The sequence below is a fragment of the Arvicola amphibius genome, chromosome 3, assembly GCF_903992535.2.
Source record: "Arvicola amphibius chromosome 3, mArvAmp1.2, whole genome shotgun sequence".
Classification (NCBI taxonomy): domain Eukaryota; kingdom Metazoa; phylum Chordata; class Mammalia; order Rodentia; family Cricetidae; genus Arvicola; species Arvicola amphibius.
Genome location: NC_052049.1, coordinates 78285839 through 78308583, shown reverse-complemented (window position 1 = coordinate 78308583; position 22745 = coordinate 78285839). Strand labels below are relative to the sequence as shown.

The window sequence follows — 22745 nt, the reverse complement described above, 5'->3', positions numbered from 1 at the left end:
AGTCAGAGGCTGAGTATCCGATTTGTGTGTAAATGCCCTCAGAAATAGCAAGGAATTGTGCTGCCACTAAACCAAAGAATTACAGTGTTTGGAATTTTGACACTATAGTAATAAAAAAAGTTCTTATTGAATAGTAACTTTTGGTTACAATTTTTAAAGCCACAATAAAGAGCTTCTGAGTGTTCACATTGGCTACGAAAGAAGGAAGGCATGTTGTGTGTGCATACACACAGATTCACATACATGTTAATGAGTGTGTGCACATGCAGAGAGAGAGAGAACTGGACCATGTTTCTGGCATTACCCAAGATAACATGCTTTCATTGTTAAGTATAATGTTTTGAACAGATGAGGGCAGAAAATTGAACACAGGAATAGAGCTTATTTTGTTTTGAATTTTAGACATGGTCTCATGTAGCCCATGGATCTTACTGTGCAGGCCAGACTGACCTTGAATTCTAAACCTTTCCTCTACTCATGCCAAATGCTGGTGTGACAGGCATTTTGCCACCACACAGGGCTCTAACTCATTTAGAAGCAGGCAGTGTTAAATGCTAGTTACAACATTCTGTAAATAGATTCTTTTCCTCCTTATTACAGGGTTGGAAGTCCCCAACAGGGGGAAAGAAGATCCTAAATAGTCAGGAGAGCCACACAGAAAGCAACATAACCTGCCCTTGCCCTCTGAGACCCATTCCCAGACACTACATGGACATTCACGCCAGCACAAGGTTTCCCTCCTCCTCCCACCCACAAGAGCTACCAGAAAACAAGCTCCAAGGAATCGAGCAGACCTTCTTAAGAGTCTGTAATCTTTAGCTTCAACAGTGCAATTTAATCACCAAAAAGTTGATATTAGAACTCTAAATAATACAAGTTATCATTTAACATACTGTTTACCATTGCCACCTAAAAAATAAATCCAGAAAATAATATGGCTTCAAGTGGAGAAATAACTATGCATTTCTGAGGGGCTTTGCGATTATCTGTGGCTTTCCTCCTCTTTTGACTGTAGGACAATCTCTCTCCCGAGTTTCCGAACAAGTTCTGCTAAGTCTTCTGTGTTGCTGAGATTTTTCTTCAAGGAGTTCATAACGAGACTTGAGGATGTCCTGCTTGATTTCCTTCAGTTCCCCTGTGAAGAGAGAGAAAGAAAACAAGTCAACCATGACTATGAATCAAACTAGCAATTCCAGGGTATGATAAAGACAGTCCTGACTGTATTCTGAATCTTTTCAAAAGAAATAACTTCCCAATCAGAGTAAATTTCTATTTCCTCAGGTAGGAAAAGTAATTGCAGCAAAATTTTAATGATCTGGAGAAAATTGCAGAATTGGGGGAGCCACTTTCCCAGGACCCCATAAAAGAAAGGATATTTTATCTAGTCTGTCATCTGTACACAAAGAACGTGTTTCCTTGGTATTTTGTGGTTTTGATGGCTGTGATGAGGGCTAATATTAAACTTGACAGGATCAAGATTCTCCTTGGGGACTGACTAGCATCTGGATTAGTGAGGGAGTAACCTGTTAGAGGCTGTGTACGTGATGTGGAAAGATACCCCGAAGCTGTGGGCAGTACTGTTCCCTAGGCAAGAGTCCTGGCAGAATTAAAGGGAGAAATTGAACTGAGCATGGCCATTCACCTCTTCCTGCTTCCTGACAGCAGACACACAGTATAACATGTGTCCCCCATTTCTGCCACACCACTCCTTCACCAGCATGGTAGACCTTCTCCAGTAAGGTGGACTGTCCCTCCTTTCTTTACTTCGGGAGGCGTGTTGTCACAGCGGTGGGAAAAGCTACTAACACAGGAGAGAGCTTGTGCCATGTGGCCTCCTGAGGCTCACCCACCAGGCCATTCTTTCTCATCTCTCTGTCAGAACACAACCCAGCTCATGCGGGGAAGCCATGGCCTTATGCTCAACTCACCTTCATTCACCTCATCACTCTCCTTATCAATTTGGGCTTGCAATACATATCTTTTAATGAGTCTTTTCATGATTTTCTAGACAAGAAAAGGAGAAATCCATTTCAGCATTATGTTCATGCAAACATCTCATTTGGAATAAGCTTATGGTCTACCTATCTTTAGAAGTGATGGCTATCAAAACTCTGGTAAGATTTAGCACACAAGGAATATGTATCTCCATATTCTATTTTCGTTATGAAAGCAACTGCCACACTACTTGGACTAATGACTCAAAAGTTAAGTCTCAAAAAGAGGAAGACCAGAGAGCAAACATCATATACTTTGTGTCTCTTATTGTATTGTTAGAAAGTAGAGCACAGACTTCATGTTAGATAGGTCAAAGATTTGTACAGAACTCTCTGAGGAAGTAAGAATTAAACATGTCCAGTTGTTTATGTCTCACACCCCTACCAAGAATTGTGCACTTTTGATTGTGTTGGTGGCTTTAAGAACCACTAGTTTCAATATATAAAGTATCTCTAATTTGTTGGTTTGTATATAACTATAAATACATATTAAAAGCAATTTAAGAATACAACAATTGAACAGTAGGTCTTACATTACTAACCCAATCTTATCACATAAATCCCAGAATAAAGATGATTAATACAGTCCTGTTAAAGAAATTCACATAAGAATGTAGTTTTGGTGTGTAGATGTGTATGTTTTTATTAGTGTTACTCTTACCAAAGCGAAAAAGAACAATAAATGTCCTCAATGGTGAATTATTTTAATAAATTATCACTTCTATAAAAGAATATACATGATACGGTATATATGTTGCATAATGAAAACATACACTATAGAACTATTATACCCTTACTATTAATTCATTCATGTAATATGTCACATATATTACAGAATGTTAGGCATATATAAAATTTTACACATCCATATACATATACAACCAGCAGATAGAATATTCACAAATAGCCATCTTTATTTTCACAGTGGGAGACTGTGAGGTGAATTGTGGCTCTTTAGTTTTATTTTTAAGATTTATTTTTAATTTTAAACATGTATATGTATGTACATCTGTGTTTGAGTATGTGCACAAGAGTGTAATGTCAAAAGTAGGGAGATCAAATTGCCCTGGACTTGGAGTTAAGGCAGTTGTTAGCTGTGGTAAGGGATGATGGGGAACTGAACTTGGGTGCTCTGTAAGAGCAGTGTATGCTGCTAAGTAGAGCTATTTCTCTAAGCCCCTCTTTCTTGTTTTGTAGGTTAGCCTTTTAAAAGGAACCTAGGCTCTAAGCTATATTATTATCCACATATTCCTCACTAAGTGCCAGGCATATAATAGTAACACCATAAGCACGTGTTAAGTGGATCATCCTTCGATGTTTAAAACATACCCTGATGTTTTATTTTAATTTAACAAAGTCCAGAGCTTGAGAATGGTAAACATAGTGAATAGCTAGCATTATATGTTTGAAGTTTCCACTTACCTGGTATTGTCTTGGAGGACTATCTGAAGCTATTTAAATGGAAGTCTTTCTGAGCTTCTTATACTTGACTGTTTGTGTGACAGCTACAAAGGGAATCAGAACCCTCATTTATTCTCAGTGTAAGCCATGTGTAAGAGATTATGAGTCACATGGTGAGCTATAGTTTGGTGTATTCAAATGAGCATACCTGAATTACAGAGCCATTTCTCTTAATTGCTTAACATTCTATCTTATAAGGTAACAAGAAGTAGTTCTGCAAGGGGGTTTTAATCACCCTAATTGCTATTGGAAATTGTGTGTGGAGCCTCGCAGACTTGGTGGCGCTCATCACATTGTCCATGTGGCCTTCCAGTAGGTAGATTGTGATGAAAGGGGGGACATCAGGGTCCAGACATCAGCAGTCTGCTGGTGAGAAGAGAGCCACTGTCTGATTGCCACCCTCACACCTGCTCTTGGGTCGCTTGAGAACCCCAGGGAACCTGACCAGACAGAATTCTTTAGGTGCCATGGAAGCTCTAGTTCATCCATTTCAACCTGGGGATCTGGATGGTGGCCGCTTTCAGGTGTACTCTTCACTAAAGCTCCCATGTGGCAGCACGTTCTCAGAGTAAGGTGGTGAATTTTGGTGATATGCAATCAGAGTGGGGAGCGGCCACATTAGCACGCTAAGAAGCTGCCTGGGAACTCTAGAATGCATTGTTCTGGAAGAAAAGTGACTTTCACAAATAAACATGAGGACCTGAGCCAGGCAGCATACTTCTAAATCTGCATATTGTAGGGATAAACTGCCTTCCACAGGAATAAAACCTCTCCAACCGTCCTCAAAGCCATTCATGGATTACCTTCTCTGGTGACATTTCAGTGCCCATCAGGGAAGTTCCTTTCTTTAACCTCCATGTAATGATTTTCTCATATGCTATACTCAGACAGCAGAGAAATCCTCATCTAATTTGTGAGCTAGCAGGGTGTGGTGGCGCACGCCTGTAGTCCCAAATACTTGGGAGGCTAAGACAGGAGGATAGCTTGAGTCCAGGAGTTCTGGGCTGCAGTGTGCTTTGTCGAACGGGTGTCCACACTAAGTTCAGCATCAATATGACAAGCTGCTGATATAGGTAGAACAGCCTTTCAAATTTCCCGCTTTGTGGAAAAGTTTGCTGGATACTATGGACCTGTAGGCTAAAGATGGATGCTCCAAAGGTGCAAAAAATCTTTGGGTGACTGTCCAGGCAGCAAGATGTCTCTGTCACTTCTAGAGTTTTGAAAGTTGCTTACAATGTACTTCCTGTTTACTTAAGTAATATTATACCCTTCTGGAGTCTTTGATGGAGTTAAAAATAGTTATAGTTTTCCTTAATTATGATAAAAGATAAAGTAGATATAAATGTTGTAACTGTAATTCTTGCTTGATACCTGTTTTGTTATATGTAATTTTATTATGTTAAAGTTAAAACCCTCTTTTTTATTTAAACAGAAAAGGGGAGGTGATGTGGGAGTCCCCTCTGCGTGCTGTGATGAATAAAGAAATTGCCTTGGCCTGTTGATAGGGCAGAACTTAGGTAGACAGGGAGGACTGGGCTGAAAGTTGGGAGAAAGAAAGGTGGAGTCAGAGAGATGCCATGGATCTGCCACCAGAGATGTGCTGAAACTTTGCTGATAGGCCACAACCTCGTGGTGATACACAGATTAATAGAGATGGGTTAAATTAAGGTGTAAGAGTTAGCCAACAAAAAGTCAGAGCTAATGAGCCAAGCAATGTTTTAATAATACAGTTTCTTTGTGGCTATTTTGGTTCTGGGCGGCTGGGACGAACAAGCAGCTTCCTCCAACACAGGATGTTGCTTTTAGCCCCTACCCTGTATAACAAACTTAAATATCTCCAAATCAAATGGGTCCTTCTGGAAGGTCAGTGGCAAAACCATTCCTGACGAAGAACCAACTAATAGACTGATGATTCATGAGCAGGCATATATTAATTTATGCCAATCCTTTTGTGGCTAGTTCTTTGAAATATCAGGTTTGGGAAATAAATATGTTATTTCAGAAAAATATTATTTTTAATTTTCCAATATATCACAAGCAACTGAACAAATCATTTTTAATTGAATAAGCCAATGAAATAATGTGTAAGGGAAAATGTAGGCAAATACAAAGAGGCATTGTGACCACTTGGTGGCACAAAATCCTAATGTATCATCTGGTCCAATAACAGCAGTGTGTCTGCCCTTTAACTCATACAAGGGAATTCAGTTGGCAATCTGAAGAACTTTTGAAATTCAGAGATGTGGCCACAATAAAGGCACAAGGGACTGAGTGTAAGCTTTGTTCTTACTATTTGTAAATATTCACTCTCTTCAGTTGAGAACATAGCATGTCCTGCTCTTAAAAATAACTTTTATTAAATTATTTTGTGCATTTTTGGAAGATATGATGATCAAATTCACAGGGTTGCACTTACTAGGTAGGTGCTGTACCGTGAACTTGCATGCTCCCAGTTCACTTCTGCATTCCTTTTACTTTTTCTTTTTCATTTCCTATTTGATACTAACATTTCATCGCACAGACCATAGGATATGCATGATGAATATTAAATAAATGTTCATTATTAATTTGGAGAATAAAGTAAGCTCCCATCTTCGAAATGCCTTGCCTTCCTGGACATACAGACAATTCTGGAAGTCTGTCCTGCCCTTAAAAGGATTAAATTGCCAGGACCCCCCGCAAACACACACACACACACACAAAATAAGAAGGTGGAGGTGATGTGCTCAAGCCTCCCAGAACACAGATTTGAGATGGACAGCAGTGTGCACTGCTTTAGAACTCAGTGTCTATGGACAAGGATTTTGACTGTCACTTGTCTAAGGCTGGAATTTATACAAAATACTTCATGGCTCAGAGTTCAGAGACCTCAGGCATAGAATAGAGACAATAATATTGTAAAAGAAAAGGTGTATGGATTTTGCAGCTCGGAATGGTAGGTATTGCCAGTATCTGTTATTCTTGAAGAAAGGCATAAGTAGCTACTATATGCTTTGAAGCCTATTCATAGATGGTCCTGGTATAGTTGATATGCACTGGGGAAACTCTGCAAACATTGATGCACCTGAGGCCATGACTAAGCTATTTAAAGAACTATATAATGTGGCTCACCCATAATGTTTTAAAGTCTTTTCTTTTAGACAAGTTCTTAACACATAGCCCTGGGTGGCCTAGGACTCACTAAGTGGACCAGGTGGGCCTTGAGCAGCAATCCTCCTGCCTCTGCTTCCTGAGCATTGGGACTAGAGACATGAGCTACCACACCAAGCTTTCCCAGAGCTTAATGAATACACACATTTCCAGGACTCTCTGTCATATTTTAATGCGTAAAGGAAATTGCATGAGAATTCTCACAAGGTCATGTAGAAAGATGTTCCAGCATTTTACCTGCTTATTTGTTTGAATAATTTATTTTTAAGTAGTTCCTACCCTAAGTAGTGGCTAAAACCACAATTCCTCAATTCCTGGATGTATAACCAGTAATATATATATATATATATATATATATATATATATATATATATATTCAGTGGAGATATTTCCACTGAATCTGTAGCAGAGCAAATTACCCAAAGGCATAAAACCTACTGTGATCTATAATATCAACAGCCTCCCAGTGACCTGTGATGAAACAGGAGCAGAGGAGGCATTCAAGACGCCACTCTGCATTAGCAGTGTTTAGTGTGCAATAGTAAACAACAGAGGCTGGTTTCAGTTACACTCTTCTTCTTCTACACTGCGTGTCTGAAAAGCTAACACTAGCCTCCATCAAAGCCAAGAAGGATTTGAAATAAAGGATGTGACAGAAGATGAGAAAAGAACTTTTACTTGGCTTGCCCTGTTGATTTTATGAGGTGCCTGGAATAAATAAGAAGACAGTGTTTCCATAGTAAATTAAATACTGTGACCTTTCAACAGTCAGAAGAGGCCTGGATGAAACAAAGACTGCCATCTTAGAGGCCAACTTTATGAAACAGTCTGAGCCAAGCTATTGGGTGATATAGACTAAAGCATGGAAGTTTAAATCTGTACCTATAGGAGAAAAACGTGTTCCCAGAAAAACATCCTTCAGCAACACTGGGAAATGGTTATTTTCAGTATAAATGGCTAATTTAAAATTATTTTTCTCAAATAAAATCATTTGAAACCAGAAGCTCACATGATAAGGATAATGGATTTTTTTGTATTGATTTGAGCGTCTGGGATGCAAGTGTCAAAGACAGCATGGAATTTTGAGATCTATCCATAATTACATTATGAACATGTTACACACAACACCATAGAACAGAAAGTGGAAAGTAGCCTTGAACACATTGGCACAAGAGACCACTTTCTGAATATAACACCAATAGCACAGACACTGAGATTAACAATAGGACCTCCTGAAACTGAGAAGCTTCTGTAAGGCAAAGATCACAGTCAACAAGACAAAATGACGGCCTACAGAAAAGATCTTCACCAACCACACATCTGACAGAGGGATTAACTCCAAAATATACAAAGAAATCAAGAAAGTAGATATCAAAATACCAAACAATCCAATTTAAAAAACAGAGAATTCCCAACAGAAGAATCTTAAATGGCTGGAAGGCACTTAAGGAATTGCTCAACATTTTTAGGCATCAGGGAAATGCAAATCAAAACAACTCTGAGATACCATCTTACACCTGTCAGAATGGCTAAGATTAAAAACACTAATGAAAGCTTATGCTGGAGAGGATATGGAGTAAGGGGAACACTCCTCCACTGTTGGTGGGAGTGCAAATTTATACAGCCACTTTGGAAATCAGTATGGCAGTTTCTCAGAAAATTGAGAACCAATCTACTCAAAGGATGCACACTCCTACCACAAGGACATTTGCACAACTATGTTCATAGCAACATTATTCATCATAGCCAGAACCTGGAAACAACCCCTCAACCAAAGAGAAGATAAAAGAAAATGTGGTACATTTACACACTGGAGTATTACTCAGCAGCAAAAACCAACATCTTGAAATTTGCAGGCAAATGGATGGAACTAGAAAAAAACATCTTGAATGACCCAGAAAGACAAACACAGTATGTACTCCCTCATAAGTGGATATTAGACATAAAACAAAGGATAACCGGCCTACAGTCAACAACCTCAGAGAAGCCAGCAAGCAAGGAGGATTCTAAGAAAGACATACATGGATACCCCTGGGAAGAGGAAATAGACAGATCTCCTAAGTAAATTGAGAGTGTTGGGGGAGGGAAGGGTGGAAGTAAAGTGGAGAGGAGATTAGTGGAGTGGGGGAGAACATGAGGAACTGGGAAGGTCAAGTTGGGGGAGGGACAGAGAGGGAGAGCAAGGAGGGAGATGTCTTGATAGAGGGTGTCATAGGGTTAACAAGAAACCAGGCACTAGGGAAATTCCCAAGAATCCACAAGGATGACCCCAATCATGAATCTAAGTAATAGTGGACACTGGGCCTTCATTGCCCTTCTCCTGTAAGCAGATTGATGACTACCTTAATTGTCATCATAGAACCTTCATCCAGTGACTGATGGAAGCCAAAGCAGAAATCCACGGTTAAGCACTGGCCCTGAGCTCTGGGAGCCCAGTCATAGAGAGGGAGGAGCAGTAATATGAGTAAAGGGGTCAAGACCATGATGGGGATATCCACGAGGCAGCTGACCCAAGCTAGTGGGAGCTCACTGACTCTGGACTGACACATGGGGAGCCTGCATGGGACCAAGCTAGGCCCTCTGAATGTGGGTAACAGTTGTGTGGCTTGGGCAGTTTGTGGGGCCACTAGCTGTGAAACCAGTATTTATTTCCAGTGCATGAACTGGATTTTTGTAGCCCATTCCCTATGGCAGGATGCCTTGCTCAGTCTAGTTACGTCAAGGAGGGCCTCAAGTGATGTGACAGACTTTATTGACTCCCCATGGAAGGCCTCACCCTATCTGAGGAGTGGATGTGGGGGGCGGGGGGAGTTGGAGCAGGGAAGGGAAAGGGAACTGGGATTAGCATGTAAAATTAAAAAGACAATGTGGGGGTCCATGGCTCTACCATGGCTGGGATCTTTGCTAAAGTCTGCACTGTCACCAAAGGTCACATAGAAGCCCAAGGTTAGGGCCACAACTATTCTCCACCAAGAGCCCGGATGTCTTCCCTGCCCAAGCTGCTGCTGAGGGCCATGTCTGGGTTTGTAGCTCAGCTATAGCTGGGGTTTGTGTGAATGTCTATGGCCTGAGTCATCTTCAGAGGTCCTAGGAACCATGAGAGATGAAATCAGAGGGCAATGCTGAGCCTACCACATCCTTTGCTGGCCCTGGGAAATCTGGCCTTGCCTCTAATGGACACTGTAGCAAGAGAGTTGACCACTGCAAGCTGCAGAGATTGCCTCCATCCCTCACCATGGCTAGAATAAACTAACCTTGAGGGCACACATGAAGGGGAGCTAACTCCACCCACTCGTCTAAAGTGGGTGACCCCAGGGGCCTGAGTTGACAAGATTGGCTCCTACCCAGGCCCACAGCCAGGCCTTGGGTTAACTCACCCTAGCATCTACCCCATCTAGGATTTGCTGGAGCTGGTGAAGGGACTGGCCCTGTGGAAGGATACCGGCAAGATCTCCAAGACTAGTAGCAGCCACAGGATATCCCAGAGGAGTTCCGGTTAGGATTCAGTGATGGTGGTGTACCAGAAACCAGAGGCCTGAACCAGACCAGTGGCTCACTGCAGTGAACACTTGCCAGGAAAACTTATGGGACAAAGAGGTACACTATATGGCACACCGAAGCCTCCAATGCCCCGGGATGAATGAAGAGGTGATGGACAAGCAGGAAAGAAGAAGAAGCAAACAGATTTTTCTGTTGCGGATTTTGTTTTGTTTTTGTTGTGTTTTTTTGTCTGTCTGTTTGTTTTTTTTTTCATGGTTTATTTTTTTTATATTTAAAAATTTCCATCTCCTCCCCTCCTCCTCCTCCCCCTTCCCTCCCCTCCTCCTCCCCCTTCCCTCCCCTCCTTCTCCCCCTTCCCTCCCCTCCCCTCCACCCATACCTCCCCTCCCTCCCTCTCAAGGCCAAGGAGCCATCAGGGTTCCCTACTCTATGCTAAGACCAAGGTCCTCCCAACTCCCCCCAGGTCCAGGAAGGTGATCGACCAAGCTGAGAAGGCTCCCACAGAGCCCGTCCATGCAGAAGAATCAGAGCCCAGCGCCATTGTCCTTTGCTTCTCAGTCAGCCCCCACTGTTGGCCACATTCAGAGAGACGGGTTTGGTCACATGATCCATTAGTTTTGGGTTTATTTTTTGCTTTTGTTTGCCTTATTGCTTACTTTGATTTCTTTCCTTATATGAGGGGCATGGCAGGGATGAGGGGAGGATGGGGGTAAGGACCAGTAGGTGAACAGAATTGGGGCCCATAATGTGAAACTCCCAAAGAGTCAATAAAGAAGTTATTAAGGAAAAATATTAGAGTCAAACTTTAAAAACATAATAAAATAAAACAATGGATTTTACTATGACCTTGTACATGTGTGTCATGTGCTCTGCTCATGTGTCCTTCATTGCCCTCTCTCACTCTCCCTCCAAACGCTGCTCCCTCCACATAGGGGATGGCTGGCCTGGGAAACAAGGAAAGGCACGAAGATTGTCTAGAAGAGGCAGCCAGCCCAATGGAGTTCAGCCCAAGCCCAGTGTCTAGACTTCACGGGGTGGGGTGTCACTGTGGGACAGAAGCACCTAGGACCTAAAGAACACAGTCATAACAAGGAAGTGAAAAGATCTCAAAGGTTCAACAGCTAGAAGCTGCCAGATTACCACAAAATAATCAGACTTTGTCTTGAAGAAAGATATGAATGCCACATAGCTGCAATAGTATACAACCTCATGAAACGGTCTTCCCGATGTTAAATTGACATAGAAGCAACATCTGACCCCAAAGTTCACAACTGGATCAACTGAGACACAGCCTATGCTGCCTAGACATTCACACCCTTTTCCTGGCCCAGGGATTGGTTACCATGCCATGACCAGTAGAATTTCCCCAAGAGAAAGGAATAAGAGGAAGGCACTAACGCAGAGGAGCAAACATCCTTCCCACCACAGCCTTACTACATATATTATTTCATTTCTTCTAGTCTTCCTTTAAAGAACTATAGTAACTGTAAGTAAGGAATGAACCTGAGACCCTCATGCAATTTGTGCAAATTCTTAGCTGGAGTGTAATGGGAATATCAATATAATAGTAACGTGTGTGTGTGTGTGTGTGTGTGTGTGTGCGCGCACGTGTGTGTGTGTATCTATGTGTGTGTGTACTGCCAAGCAAACCCAACGTTGGTGCCATTTCTAAATTAATGCATGGTGGCTTCCAAATGGCATGGTGATTTTGTATTATCATTGCTGTTTCCCACTTGCTAATTCACTTATTTCCAATTATTTTTTCCAGATACACCTGTTTACATTATTCAGCTGGACTCCTTTCATTTTCTGTTTGTACCCTTTCTCTAGGACTTTTAGATCTAGTCCAACTTCTGTTTCCCCGTGTGACTGTAACTGTGTGCTTGTGTTTGTTCTTTTCACTCTTGCAATGGTAACTAAAATTTTAAGCAGCTACTATATTGTACTCTGCCTCAGATAATGTCATAAACACTTTATCTGCACGGATTTGATGTTCCAAATGCCTGTGTGATAATAGTGTGTTTGATGCCTACATTCTACAAACAAGGAAGGCGCCATCAAGGTAATGTTTCTAAGTATAACTCCTATCACCTTTCCCTATCATGAGGAAATCCCTTATACAGTATTCAAATATGCTCTGTGTCTTCAAAGTGTTCTTATTCTAACATCACTATAGACTGAGAAGCAGGAGCTTCTTCTGTGAACAGATAGTGAATACTTTCTCTGCCACAGTCTTCCCTTGTTATTCGGTAATTCCTTAAAATCTAAGCACACACACATATGCACACACACACACACACACACACACACACACACACTGAACTATATCAGTCTGAACAAAAAGCAATCATAGCTGAAGAGCGTCCTGTGTTGAGGTCTTCCACTTGCCCCCAAACCAACACAGCAGCTTCTCCACAGAGAAGAGGGACCTTGTAGCTCTCTTGAAGACATTATTGATTTAACTCCATCTCTCCCCAACTGTACCATTTTGAAATGTCTGGTGTCTCAGTGGCAATGGGAACAGCAGTTTGAACAGTGAGACTTTCCAGTTCCTCACAATTTTAAGGGCCTTTGGGACTGCAGGTCATTTCCCCACCATTTCCAGTATCTCACTCCAGCCCCCACTGCTGCAACTAAGCCCCAAGCAGGCCACATGGGTCCCTGAGTGTGTCACACATCCACACCTCCTTTCACTCCCACCCTTCCTGTCCGGATCCTTCCCATGAAAACTCATCCTGATGAAGTTGCTAATCAGAGTAGGGCTTCTAGCCTACATCGTCTTCTTCCAGATTGTCCACCAGGTTCTGGTTTAAGGTGGGAAGTTGTTGGCAGACTTGTGGCTGATACGGTAAGAGAGAAAGCTGGGAGGCTGGGAATCATGGTCACATAGACTTTAAGTATACATGAATTCTGCTACGGGACTCAGTTAAAACTACTCAGTTAAAACCAGAACACATTGGCCTCTTTTTGGCCTTTGCTTTCCTTGGAGTGGCCATACAATGCATTTCTGGCCAACCAGAATAACGGAAGTCATAGAGGTGCTTCTGGGATGTGGCTAGCCAACCATGCTTCTTTGTGCATTTCCCCTTTCATACCTTAACAGGGAGTGTAACACCAGCAGGTAAAGTTGTCATCTGGTGTCCATGATAGGAAAACTCCAAGAGCATTCCAGCCACTCACCCTTAACAAGCACCACATACTGTCTCATTGGGGCAGGTTAAATGAGAGGAGAAACACGAAAACAACTGCGTTGCTTTGCCCATCGTGATTTGGATTTTTTATTATGTGCAGCTGAACCTAGTTCCTTACTGACAAATTTCTCTCCTTATTTGTACTGTCAAGTATCGGTTTGGTGTCTGCTGAAACCCTGTGACTAATAACTGACAGGGAAGGGAGTAACTCTCTTATCACTGAGGATTTTGTGTCTCCAATTAGGAGGCTGCTGCATCTCAAGATACCTTTCTCATTACGAACTGTACTGGCTACAATATCTGTTGAATCCTCATGCTACCTTTGCAAACAACTTCTTGGTGCCTGACAGATGCCGCTGGCTCTGTGCTCTGCACCTGAGCTTCAGCACAGTTAACATTCAGGCCCCATGCCTTCTTCCTTTCACTAGTCTTGCACCTCACTACCATCAAACTCGTGTGAACACAGTACTTACATGTACACTAATTTCCTTTTACAGACAGACATAGGCGCACTCTCAATTATAGTCTTTGAAAGTTGTTACAAAAGTTGTTAATGGCATTAATGTGTCTGCTACTTATTTCTTTTATGCTTTTTAAAATGTGCCTTATTGTTTTGCCTGCCTGCATGTCTATGCATATTCAGTGACTGTGGAGGACAGAAGAGGACATCAGATTCCCTGGAAGTTACAGAAGGTTGTGAGCCACCATTGGGTGTTGGGAATTGAACCTGGGTCCTCTGCAAGAGCAGACTGTGCTCTTAACCACTGAGCCACCTCTTTAACCCCTGCTACACATCCCTTAATGTTGTTTTCAAATGATGGTCTTTTTCTCTGACAAGATAACACTGATCCTAGGCAACCTAAGTATGGCTTTCTGTTTTCAAGTATTATCTTACCTGATTTTTGTCAAGTGAAAAATTTGAAAGGTCTTCCTGACTTCCCAAAATTCCAAATTTCTTTTCTTCATTTCTCTTTTAAAGACAGATAAGAAAATGAGTCCGGTAGCATGGCCATTTCTGACTCTTCATTCCATATTCCAAAGCTACTCCTCTAATTCCTCAGCATGTTTTAACGAGAGAAACGTAACCTTTTTGAGTCTTCCTTTTGCAAAGTTCTTGGACATTTATGCAAACACTAAATTTTCTCAGGTTACAATTCTAATCAAACTTGACAACTGTACATTTAATTACATTGAGTAAAGGAAATTGTCTTCCACTTAACCCACTGACTCACGTAAATCAGCCATCTGGAGGAAGGCCATAGATGCTGCTTCCCCAAACTTCTATGCACAATCATTTAGAGATTTCAAAGGATTTTTAATATTTATTTTATTCAATCTTTGCAACACAGATGGAGTTTTGACTCCTGTTGCTGACAAGGAAACTAGCCCACGAAGCTTGGCCCTGACTTAGAGCCCTACACTATTGTGCCAACGGCAGCAGTCATTGGAACACATTTTCCTTCTGTCCAATGGGAGGACAGAAGGAAACCTCAAACCAGACCCAGTGGCCCACCAGTCTAGAAACAACTCTGAGTTTCTAATGTCAGACATTAGTAGTTTACTGATCGACTACAATTCCAGGGGCACCAAGCTTCCTAAGATAATCCACTGCTCTGCTGGGTAGGTCTTATCATTATGGATTTGGTCTTTCATAAAATCAAGATTGAACTATTTATAACTTTTGCTCATTGTCTTTTTTCTCATTTTTGAAGAGACAAAAAAATGGTCTGTAATCTCTAACCAAAAGTGAATGTTCTAAAAAGATTCTTGTTCCTTTCAAATTCCCTTTAAGAAGAAACTGACAGCACCATTAATTTTTCAAAGACACTTTTTGCATACCTGTCCACATCCTGATCCACCTCTGCTGAAAGTGGCTAGAATACCACTGCTCCTAGGTTGATGCTCAGGAAGAGCTGTGCAGGGAATGCCTGTCTCTGATGTTATGCATATACAGTGTGGTTTATGTGTCTGAACGATGTCTGAACATACTGAAAGTCTTCCACCCCATCGGCTGGGCACTAGTCCTCATCTGTGCTTTCTTGAGATTGCCTTGCCTACTGAGATTATTATTTCTGATCTGTAATCGTAGACGTCCTTCCTTAAGCCCCTTGCTGCAGACACTGGCCTCCCATGTTGTGTGCGAGCAATCATCCTGAACATTGTGGTGTAGGTATTATGTCAGACAGCCAGTTTCTACCAGCTGTTGATAGCTGCTGACATTTCACTAACAGAGCAGTGAGAAGCTTGGTGCACTGAAAGCACAAGAAGGTCCCAAATGCTCTCACTTTCACTGTCTACACCTGACAATGCATCAATTTAGTTATATTTCATTTCTCTTATACTCTTTTAGGTAGGAAATGTCCAGTATGCCATTTTTAAACAGTCACCAGACCAAGGACCACCATATATGGAGTTACTAGGAATGAGAATGGAAGGATATGGTTTATCCATGGAAAACTCTTTAAAAGGCTTTGACTCAGTAATTACTATGATGAGAAGAATTATGACCATAGTGATAAATGATCAAGATAATCACCTTGTTCATCTCTGCATCTTCTTGGAAGCCTTTCTTATGACCCTGGACCAGATCAGATATCCATTTCTTAAATTTCAAGAGGAGATAGAGCAAGGACTTTGGACTTGGCACAAGATTGAAGGGGACAGGAAGCGTTCTTCCCTCCTCAAAGTAGGAAAACCACAGTTTGGCCCTGGCAAACTTCCACTCCACGTCAGCATCATCCTGTACAGATAGACACAACAGTTCATCATGGAAACAGAATTCTCAGGTTCTTCTAACTGTGTGGCTAGATAGAAGAGGCAATGGCTACAAATAGCCTGACTAACTGAAGGCTTCACAGAACACTGAATCCACATATTCTTTCTGAAGTCTGCTTCAGGTTTTACCGGGTTTCCTGGACTACTGGTCTCAAAACTCACATGTGTTTATAAATGCTAAACAATGTATATATCAAGTGTGCTTTCTAAAACACTATACAATATATTCTTCATTCAATAACTTATTCATCCAGTAATCAAAATTTCTGGAATATGAAGTGACACAGTCATTACCAATCTGAAAACGGATTAATTCTGACTATAACTCCAAAAAGATTTGAGTATTATATTATTTGTAAACAATAATTTTTTCCTCTTTTGTTGTTATTTTAAAACAGATTCTTACAATATAGCTGGTCTGAAAGTAATGTTGATCCATCTGCCTCAGCCTCTCAAATGTTGGGATTACAGGGTTAGGCTATCACACCTCACTGATAGCAATAATTGTTGACTAAAAAATTAATTCATCACTAGGTACAGTGGCACACAAACTCGGAAGGTGGAGTTTGGGATATCAGGAGCTCAAGGCCATCCTCTGCTATGCAGCAAGTTCTAGGCTAACTTGAACTACACGAGATGCTATTCTTTAAAAAAAAGAAAACAACAAAACATCACAAAAATGAAAATTCATCTTGATAGAGTAGTTCAGATTTTAAAAACCAGTAATAAATCAGACCGTTCTATCCCTTACACTCTGCTGATTCAGCATAGCCCATCAATATTGTGTTTAAAAGCAAAGTTAGGCTTCTTTGCATTCCTAGACCAATACTGATCACACAAGCATAGAAAGTGGAGAAATAACAAAGCAGGGAAAGTATGTTTCATTCCATTGTTTAGCTGATCCTTACTGCTTGGTCAGAAGCAACATCCTTACACCCCTTTATACAAGAAGTCTGGATTGTTTGTCTGGGGTCTTCACCCCAGCTCCTGGAATAAGAATAAGCCCCTCCTGTGGGAGGGTCAAGAAAGACCGCCCAAAGGTAACCCTCCCCTAGGGATGGTCAAGACTACTCCCACGGGCTATTTAAACTGTCCCCCAGAGAATGTACACATGGTCTCTGGGTTTCGTGTGGTCCCCCTGTCTCTCTCTTGCTCTCTCTATGCTTTCCCAGGGCTACCCGGGAGCATTGCATTAAATATGGACATCCTTTAATTTGGTTTAATTTGGTCTGATTGGAATCATTTGTGTAGGCGAAGAGGCTCGTCTTAAGAAATACCAAAGGCTTAAAATATGTGAAATGTGCGCGTGGACTATAAGAATGTATAGATTTCATACCTCAATTTCTTGGAATGAGCTGTTGATCATCGCAATTAACATATTTAGCAAAACAATAACCATCGTGACATTATAGACACCATACAGAACATAGCCAATGTTTTCAATGAACTTGTGATTGTAGTTGATGACCACCGACTTTACTTCAGAAAGCCCAAATATAGCCCAGAACAATGTCTTAAAACTTTCCTCAACTCTAAGGGGAAAATAACAGAGAGAAGAATATGAAAAAGATATGAATACATAGTAATAGCAACATCATAAATCTGAGTGGTTTCAATATCCTTGCAAACTATTAGATACTCATGAAAAAATTGTCTGATTGTCTGAACTTTCAATTTTCTTTCAGCAAAATGGGCAACATTGCAGTTCTAGGTTCCTTGCTAAGATGTGATATTGTGCAGATGATGCACATAGCTGAGAGCCAGCATTGAACAGACACTCATTAAAGGCTGTGGGATAAGTTCATAATTACGGACATTGACAGTTAAATGATTGGTGGGTTTGGCAATGGAATAGTTAAATGAATTACTTAATAAAAAAATTCTACTTGTTAGAATCATTTTATTTTCTGGTTCATCTGTACTTCTATCACACAGAATGAATAGAAAATAATAGTATATATCAGGAAACATGACAATATAAATGTAGACATGGCACCAAAATTCTTGACATGCCCTAGGAAGAATTGTGATGCTTTAAGCATAATCATTGTCCAGAGTTAAGCTCATATGTTTAACCTATGTGGTTTAATTTTCTCTTGAAAAAATACACTCTAGAAGAATATGAAAAACAGTAGGTTTCTTTTCAGATGCTATTTGTCATGTGACATAGATGCTCTGAAATTTAAGACATCTATTCCAGCAAAGTTTATTCAACCTGTATTGTGTACAGAGAATGCAAGTCATAATCTTGTCTCCATTGCTACTTACAATCTGGTCAATGTAAGTTCTGGGAAACTGAACTAGGAGGACAGCTGTCCTCACCCAGTGCCCCAGAGCCCAGAAGGCACAGGATTTAGGACAGGGGATGCTACTTAGTAAACAGTGTCAGCACTTAAACAACATCCAGAACATAAGTTAGCTTTTGTGGATTTTAGTTTCTTCTTTCTGTGCACTGTCAAAAATAATGGTATGTAGGAGAAATCTATCTTATAATATGACTCTAAAAATGTTATTTATCATTGTTTTATATTAGGAAGATTTCTATATGTTGGTCTTCTTATAAGTCACACTAAAACCTCCCTATCTTGCTGAAATAGACTTAGAGGGGGTGTCTTCATCGAAGTATGAACCAATGAACATGGGTGTTATTGAACACATCTCCCTTTGATCTGCAAATTCTATCATCAAAATACCTAGGACCACATACGTTGTGAAGGCTTCATTCTGTTTTGCACCAATGTAGTAGGAGTAGAGGTTGAACATTCCAATCATAAAGGCTACAAACACCATGATGAATATGACCATAAACTTGAAGATATCTTTTACTGTTCTTCCAAGTGAAATCTGCAGAGGTCCAAAGCTTTCATTTGCTGGTAAAATGTATGCTATTCTGGAGAAACTTAAAACCACAGCAATAGCATAGAGACCTTCAGAGATGATTTGGGGATCAGATGGGTCCCACTTTATCCTGGCTAGAAAAAAAAATCAGAGACAAGGATTACAGTAATCGCTATGAGTTTCTCATTTAGGTGAATTATTTTCTGAGAATAATAAATATATAATCAAGTGAAAGGCTTCATTCTGAAGAACTTTACAAGTGTCTGCCATATATTCTGACTTGATTGAATTCCCAGTAGGGTGTAATTCCAAATCTTGTAAACCTCCCTGGTAGACCAGTTGAGCAACTATCCCTATTGATAGCTATATATCCTCAACTGAAAGAATCCATACAAATAACTCCTCTAAGGTTTATTCTTCTCTCTCTAACAATGAGACAGTACTGCTCCCATGGCTCTCATCAGCCCTTAAAAATTTAATAAATTCATATACGGACAGTGCTTTAAAATATCCAGCACTTATTAAATTATACCATTTATTATTCAACCTTGAACTAAAATAATGTCATTTGATGGTTATATACTTCTTATTTAAACTTACTAGAAATACTTTTATTGGTCAATAAAACAAGTCTATTTTTTACCACAATTTTTTTTATAAATCATTAATAATTTCTTCTGGCAATATTACATTAAACCATCAAAAACCACTTAAGAAATCATTATGAAGAAAAATGCAAAATAGCATGTAGAAAGGAGGAAATATGATTATAAATTTGCATTTGGTTATTTTCAGAGAGTGGAAATAGGAAAGGATAACACAAAACTTATGAGTATGGTTTCTTTTATAGTATTTTGATTTACCTATAAATAGATATCTTTGAGTATACTTTGAAACTCTTAAACACTTAGGATTGAAATAAATACAAAAGAGACAATGAGAAGACTTTAGTGATATAGACAGTAAGCCTACAAAGATGCCAGTTGAATATTAATAGATTTAGTTCCCTAAGTCAATTTCCCATGGGCAGGATGATTTTCTTGGGCAAATATTGAAACGCATTTCCATTCATTAGTCAGTTTTCCCCTGGGGAAATAAGTAGCTCACCTGGTTTGTTAATCTGAAATGGTAACCATGTCTACTTTGATCAAGGGGTTGGCATCGCCTTCTTTCTTTGGGACTTCTCTGGTCCCCACAGAGGCATCCCTTAAGATCTACCACTTATAACCACTACTATGTCATCCCTTTCTACTCCAAATTTATTTGTTTGCTTTATCTCTCAACTCTTTCAGTGCTTGAGACACCTCCTAAAGACTCCAAAAATTCTTTTACTTTGACACAGTTCATATGTTTTAAAAGTAAAAACATTCAAGTATAAACTTTTAAAACTCATGTATGTGGGTTCAATGTCACATACATTGACATGTCATGCTGATTAAATTAATATTAACATATCGATCACCTCACATACTGTTTCTGTGTGGTAAGAACATTTAAAAGTTGTCTCAGAAATTTTCCATGTATGGTACACTGTGGTTAACTACAGCCACCATATTGTATGGCAGAACACCAGCATTCACGACTTGTATCTAACTACAGCACTTTCTCCTCTTTGACACACACGTCTCCATTCCTGCCAACCATTATTATGCTCTACTCCTATGAGACATGTGTAAGAGAGATTATGTGATGTTTTTCCATGCCAGTCTTGTTTCATGTAGCACGATGTTCATCACGGTTTTGCAATAATCATCTTTCTTATTTAAAGTCAAGTATCATTCCATTATGTGTAGATAGACATTTCTCTATTTCAACATTTCACAGTTGTTGAAAATGTTCAATTACACAAATATCTGATGAACCCCTGCCATCAAGCATCCTGTCAAATGCTCAGACAAAGTCTACATGCAGAAGCCATATTTGATCCACTGTCACTACTCAGAGCTGCTCTTACAGAAGCACCACTAATGGAGCTTGTTCAGGTCTGTGCATTAAGCAAGCATGCACACGAGTCTTAAAAGTGAACGAATCAACAGGTTACTGAAGTGGACGGGGGTGCACAATATGATATCTGCTTTCTTACCCCACCAGACAGAAGTGCAGACAAAATAGGAGATTTTACCGGAGACATTGCAAGAAAGGGAATTCTTTCATGATATGGAAGGCATGGTGGCTAGAGTACAGACATCCTATACTGGCATTTTTCTGGATCACTGTCTCATGTGAACCCTCTTATTAGACAGAGAAAACTGGAGAAAAGGCTTAGCATTTAAGAGTTCTTGGTGCTCTTGAAAGTTTCCCAACACCCATGTTGAATTGCTCACAATTACCTGTAGCTCCAGCTTCAATGAACCTAACAACTTCTTGACTCTTTGGGCACTCAGTCTTATGTGGGAAACACAGAAAAAAACTCATTTAAAAAGAAAACAGAAAAATACATAATTATAAGGTATGATACAGGAATTCCCAATGGATTTGTGAACTATCCGGTTGTTCCAAGAAGTAATGGTAGATGGTTCTTGTAGTTAATAAAGGATTCTAAGCAGAAGATAAATCAAGTGCAGAGGTAAAAAGCACAATTCTTCAGATAATAATGTCATTCTTCAAATACAGATGCCATCATAAACAATTTTGGATGGAACTGGGAAAAAAGACTACTACTTATTCTCCTTCACAAGAAATACTTTATCTTCAGTAGTTTACACATTAGCTAACATAAACTCACCCAGATTGTAGTAACTTGACGTGTCTCCCAGTGAAACTTTTGTCAAGTCCTTCAAAGTGTCATTTGCATCAATGATGCTCTGAGCTTGGATGCATGCCAGAACGCCATAATCTTGCAATGAATGATGCTGCAAAGATTGCCAGCATCCCGAATCAAGCAATTCCAGTAATTCAATAAATACTCTTTGGGGCCTTGAGTCCAGATTCTTTACATTCAGCCCATATCATGCCTACATCAGTAAAGGATTAACATATCAGCTCGATTTCATTCTTTAGCTCTTCCATGAAGAACAAACAAATGGACAGATCTCACCTGATAGTCACAACTCCATAAATAATACCCTTGCCTTCCTCTCCAGCCACCATCTCCCCACCCCAGAAACCCAATCCAACACTATCACAAATGAACCTGAAAGTACTCAAGTAAACTGATCAAGAATCTCAAACAAAAAAAACCATAGTGATATTTATTTCAGTCATGGAAAAATTACTTAATATGTTCATTATAATATCCCAAATTACAACATATACCCACACACTCCAAATGGAAAGAGTTCACATTTTCACAATGGAATTATGCAGACATTTGCTATGACATCTTGTAAGTTATTATACAGATCAGGGGAACTACCTGTTGGCATCCAACTACAGAACCTTTCTTATTTTTTTTTCTTTCTTTTTTTTTTGTTTTTAGTTTTTTTGAGACAGGATTTCTCTGTGTAACAGCCCTAGATGTCCTGGAACTAACTCTTGTAGAACAGGTTGGCCTCAAACTCAGAGAGATCTGCCTGTCTCTGCCTCCTGAGTGCTGGGATTAAAGGCATGTACCACCACTGTCTGGAAAACTACAGAACCTTTCTTGACCATTAACCTCGGTACTGTCTTCTGAAAACCACTCACAAGAAAATGCTCTTCAACAAAAGTTCATACTTTCAGGGTAAATATTGTATGTTAAGTCTTTCCACATATATATTGAGGAACTAGAACACATACCATATGGTTAAATTAAAATGTTTAAATGGCATGCAGTCTGTGAACAAATTTAAAATGAGCATCTTGAAAGACTACAGGAAATTATAGTAGCTAATTGTATCACTGCATTAACAGTGGC

At 40.1% G+C, this 22745-nt stretch overlaps 1 protein-coding gene across 1 annotated transcript in view; it reads right to left on the bottom strand.

The window, feature by feature from the left end:
• Positions 1-814: 814 nt before the first annotated feature.
• Positions 815-22745, bottom strand: part of Trpc6 (transient receptor potential cation channel subfamily C member 6) — a 122062-nt gene continuing 100131 nt past the window's right edge. The window contains 15 exon segments of the mRNA XM_038322772.1: positions 815-1066; positions 1068-1135; positions 1929-2004; positions 3417-3440; positions 3442-3462; positions 3464-3499; positions 14193-14267; positions 15834-16037; positions 17409-17604; positions 18780-19044; positions 21636-21719; positions 21722-21745; positions 21748-21788; positions 21790-21838; positions 21841-21864. Coding sequence (XP_038178700.1) covers positions 983-1066; positions 1068-1135; positions 1929-2004; positions 3417-3440; positions 3442-3462; positions 3464-3499; positions 14193-14267; positions 15834-16037; positions 17409-17604; positions 18780-19044; positions 21636-21719; positions 21722-21745; positions 21748-21788; positions 21790-21838; positions 21841-21864 — 1271 coding nt within the window. The 3' untranslated portion in view covers positions 815-982.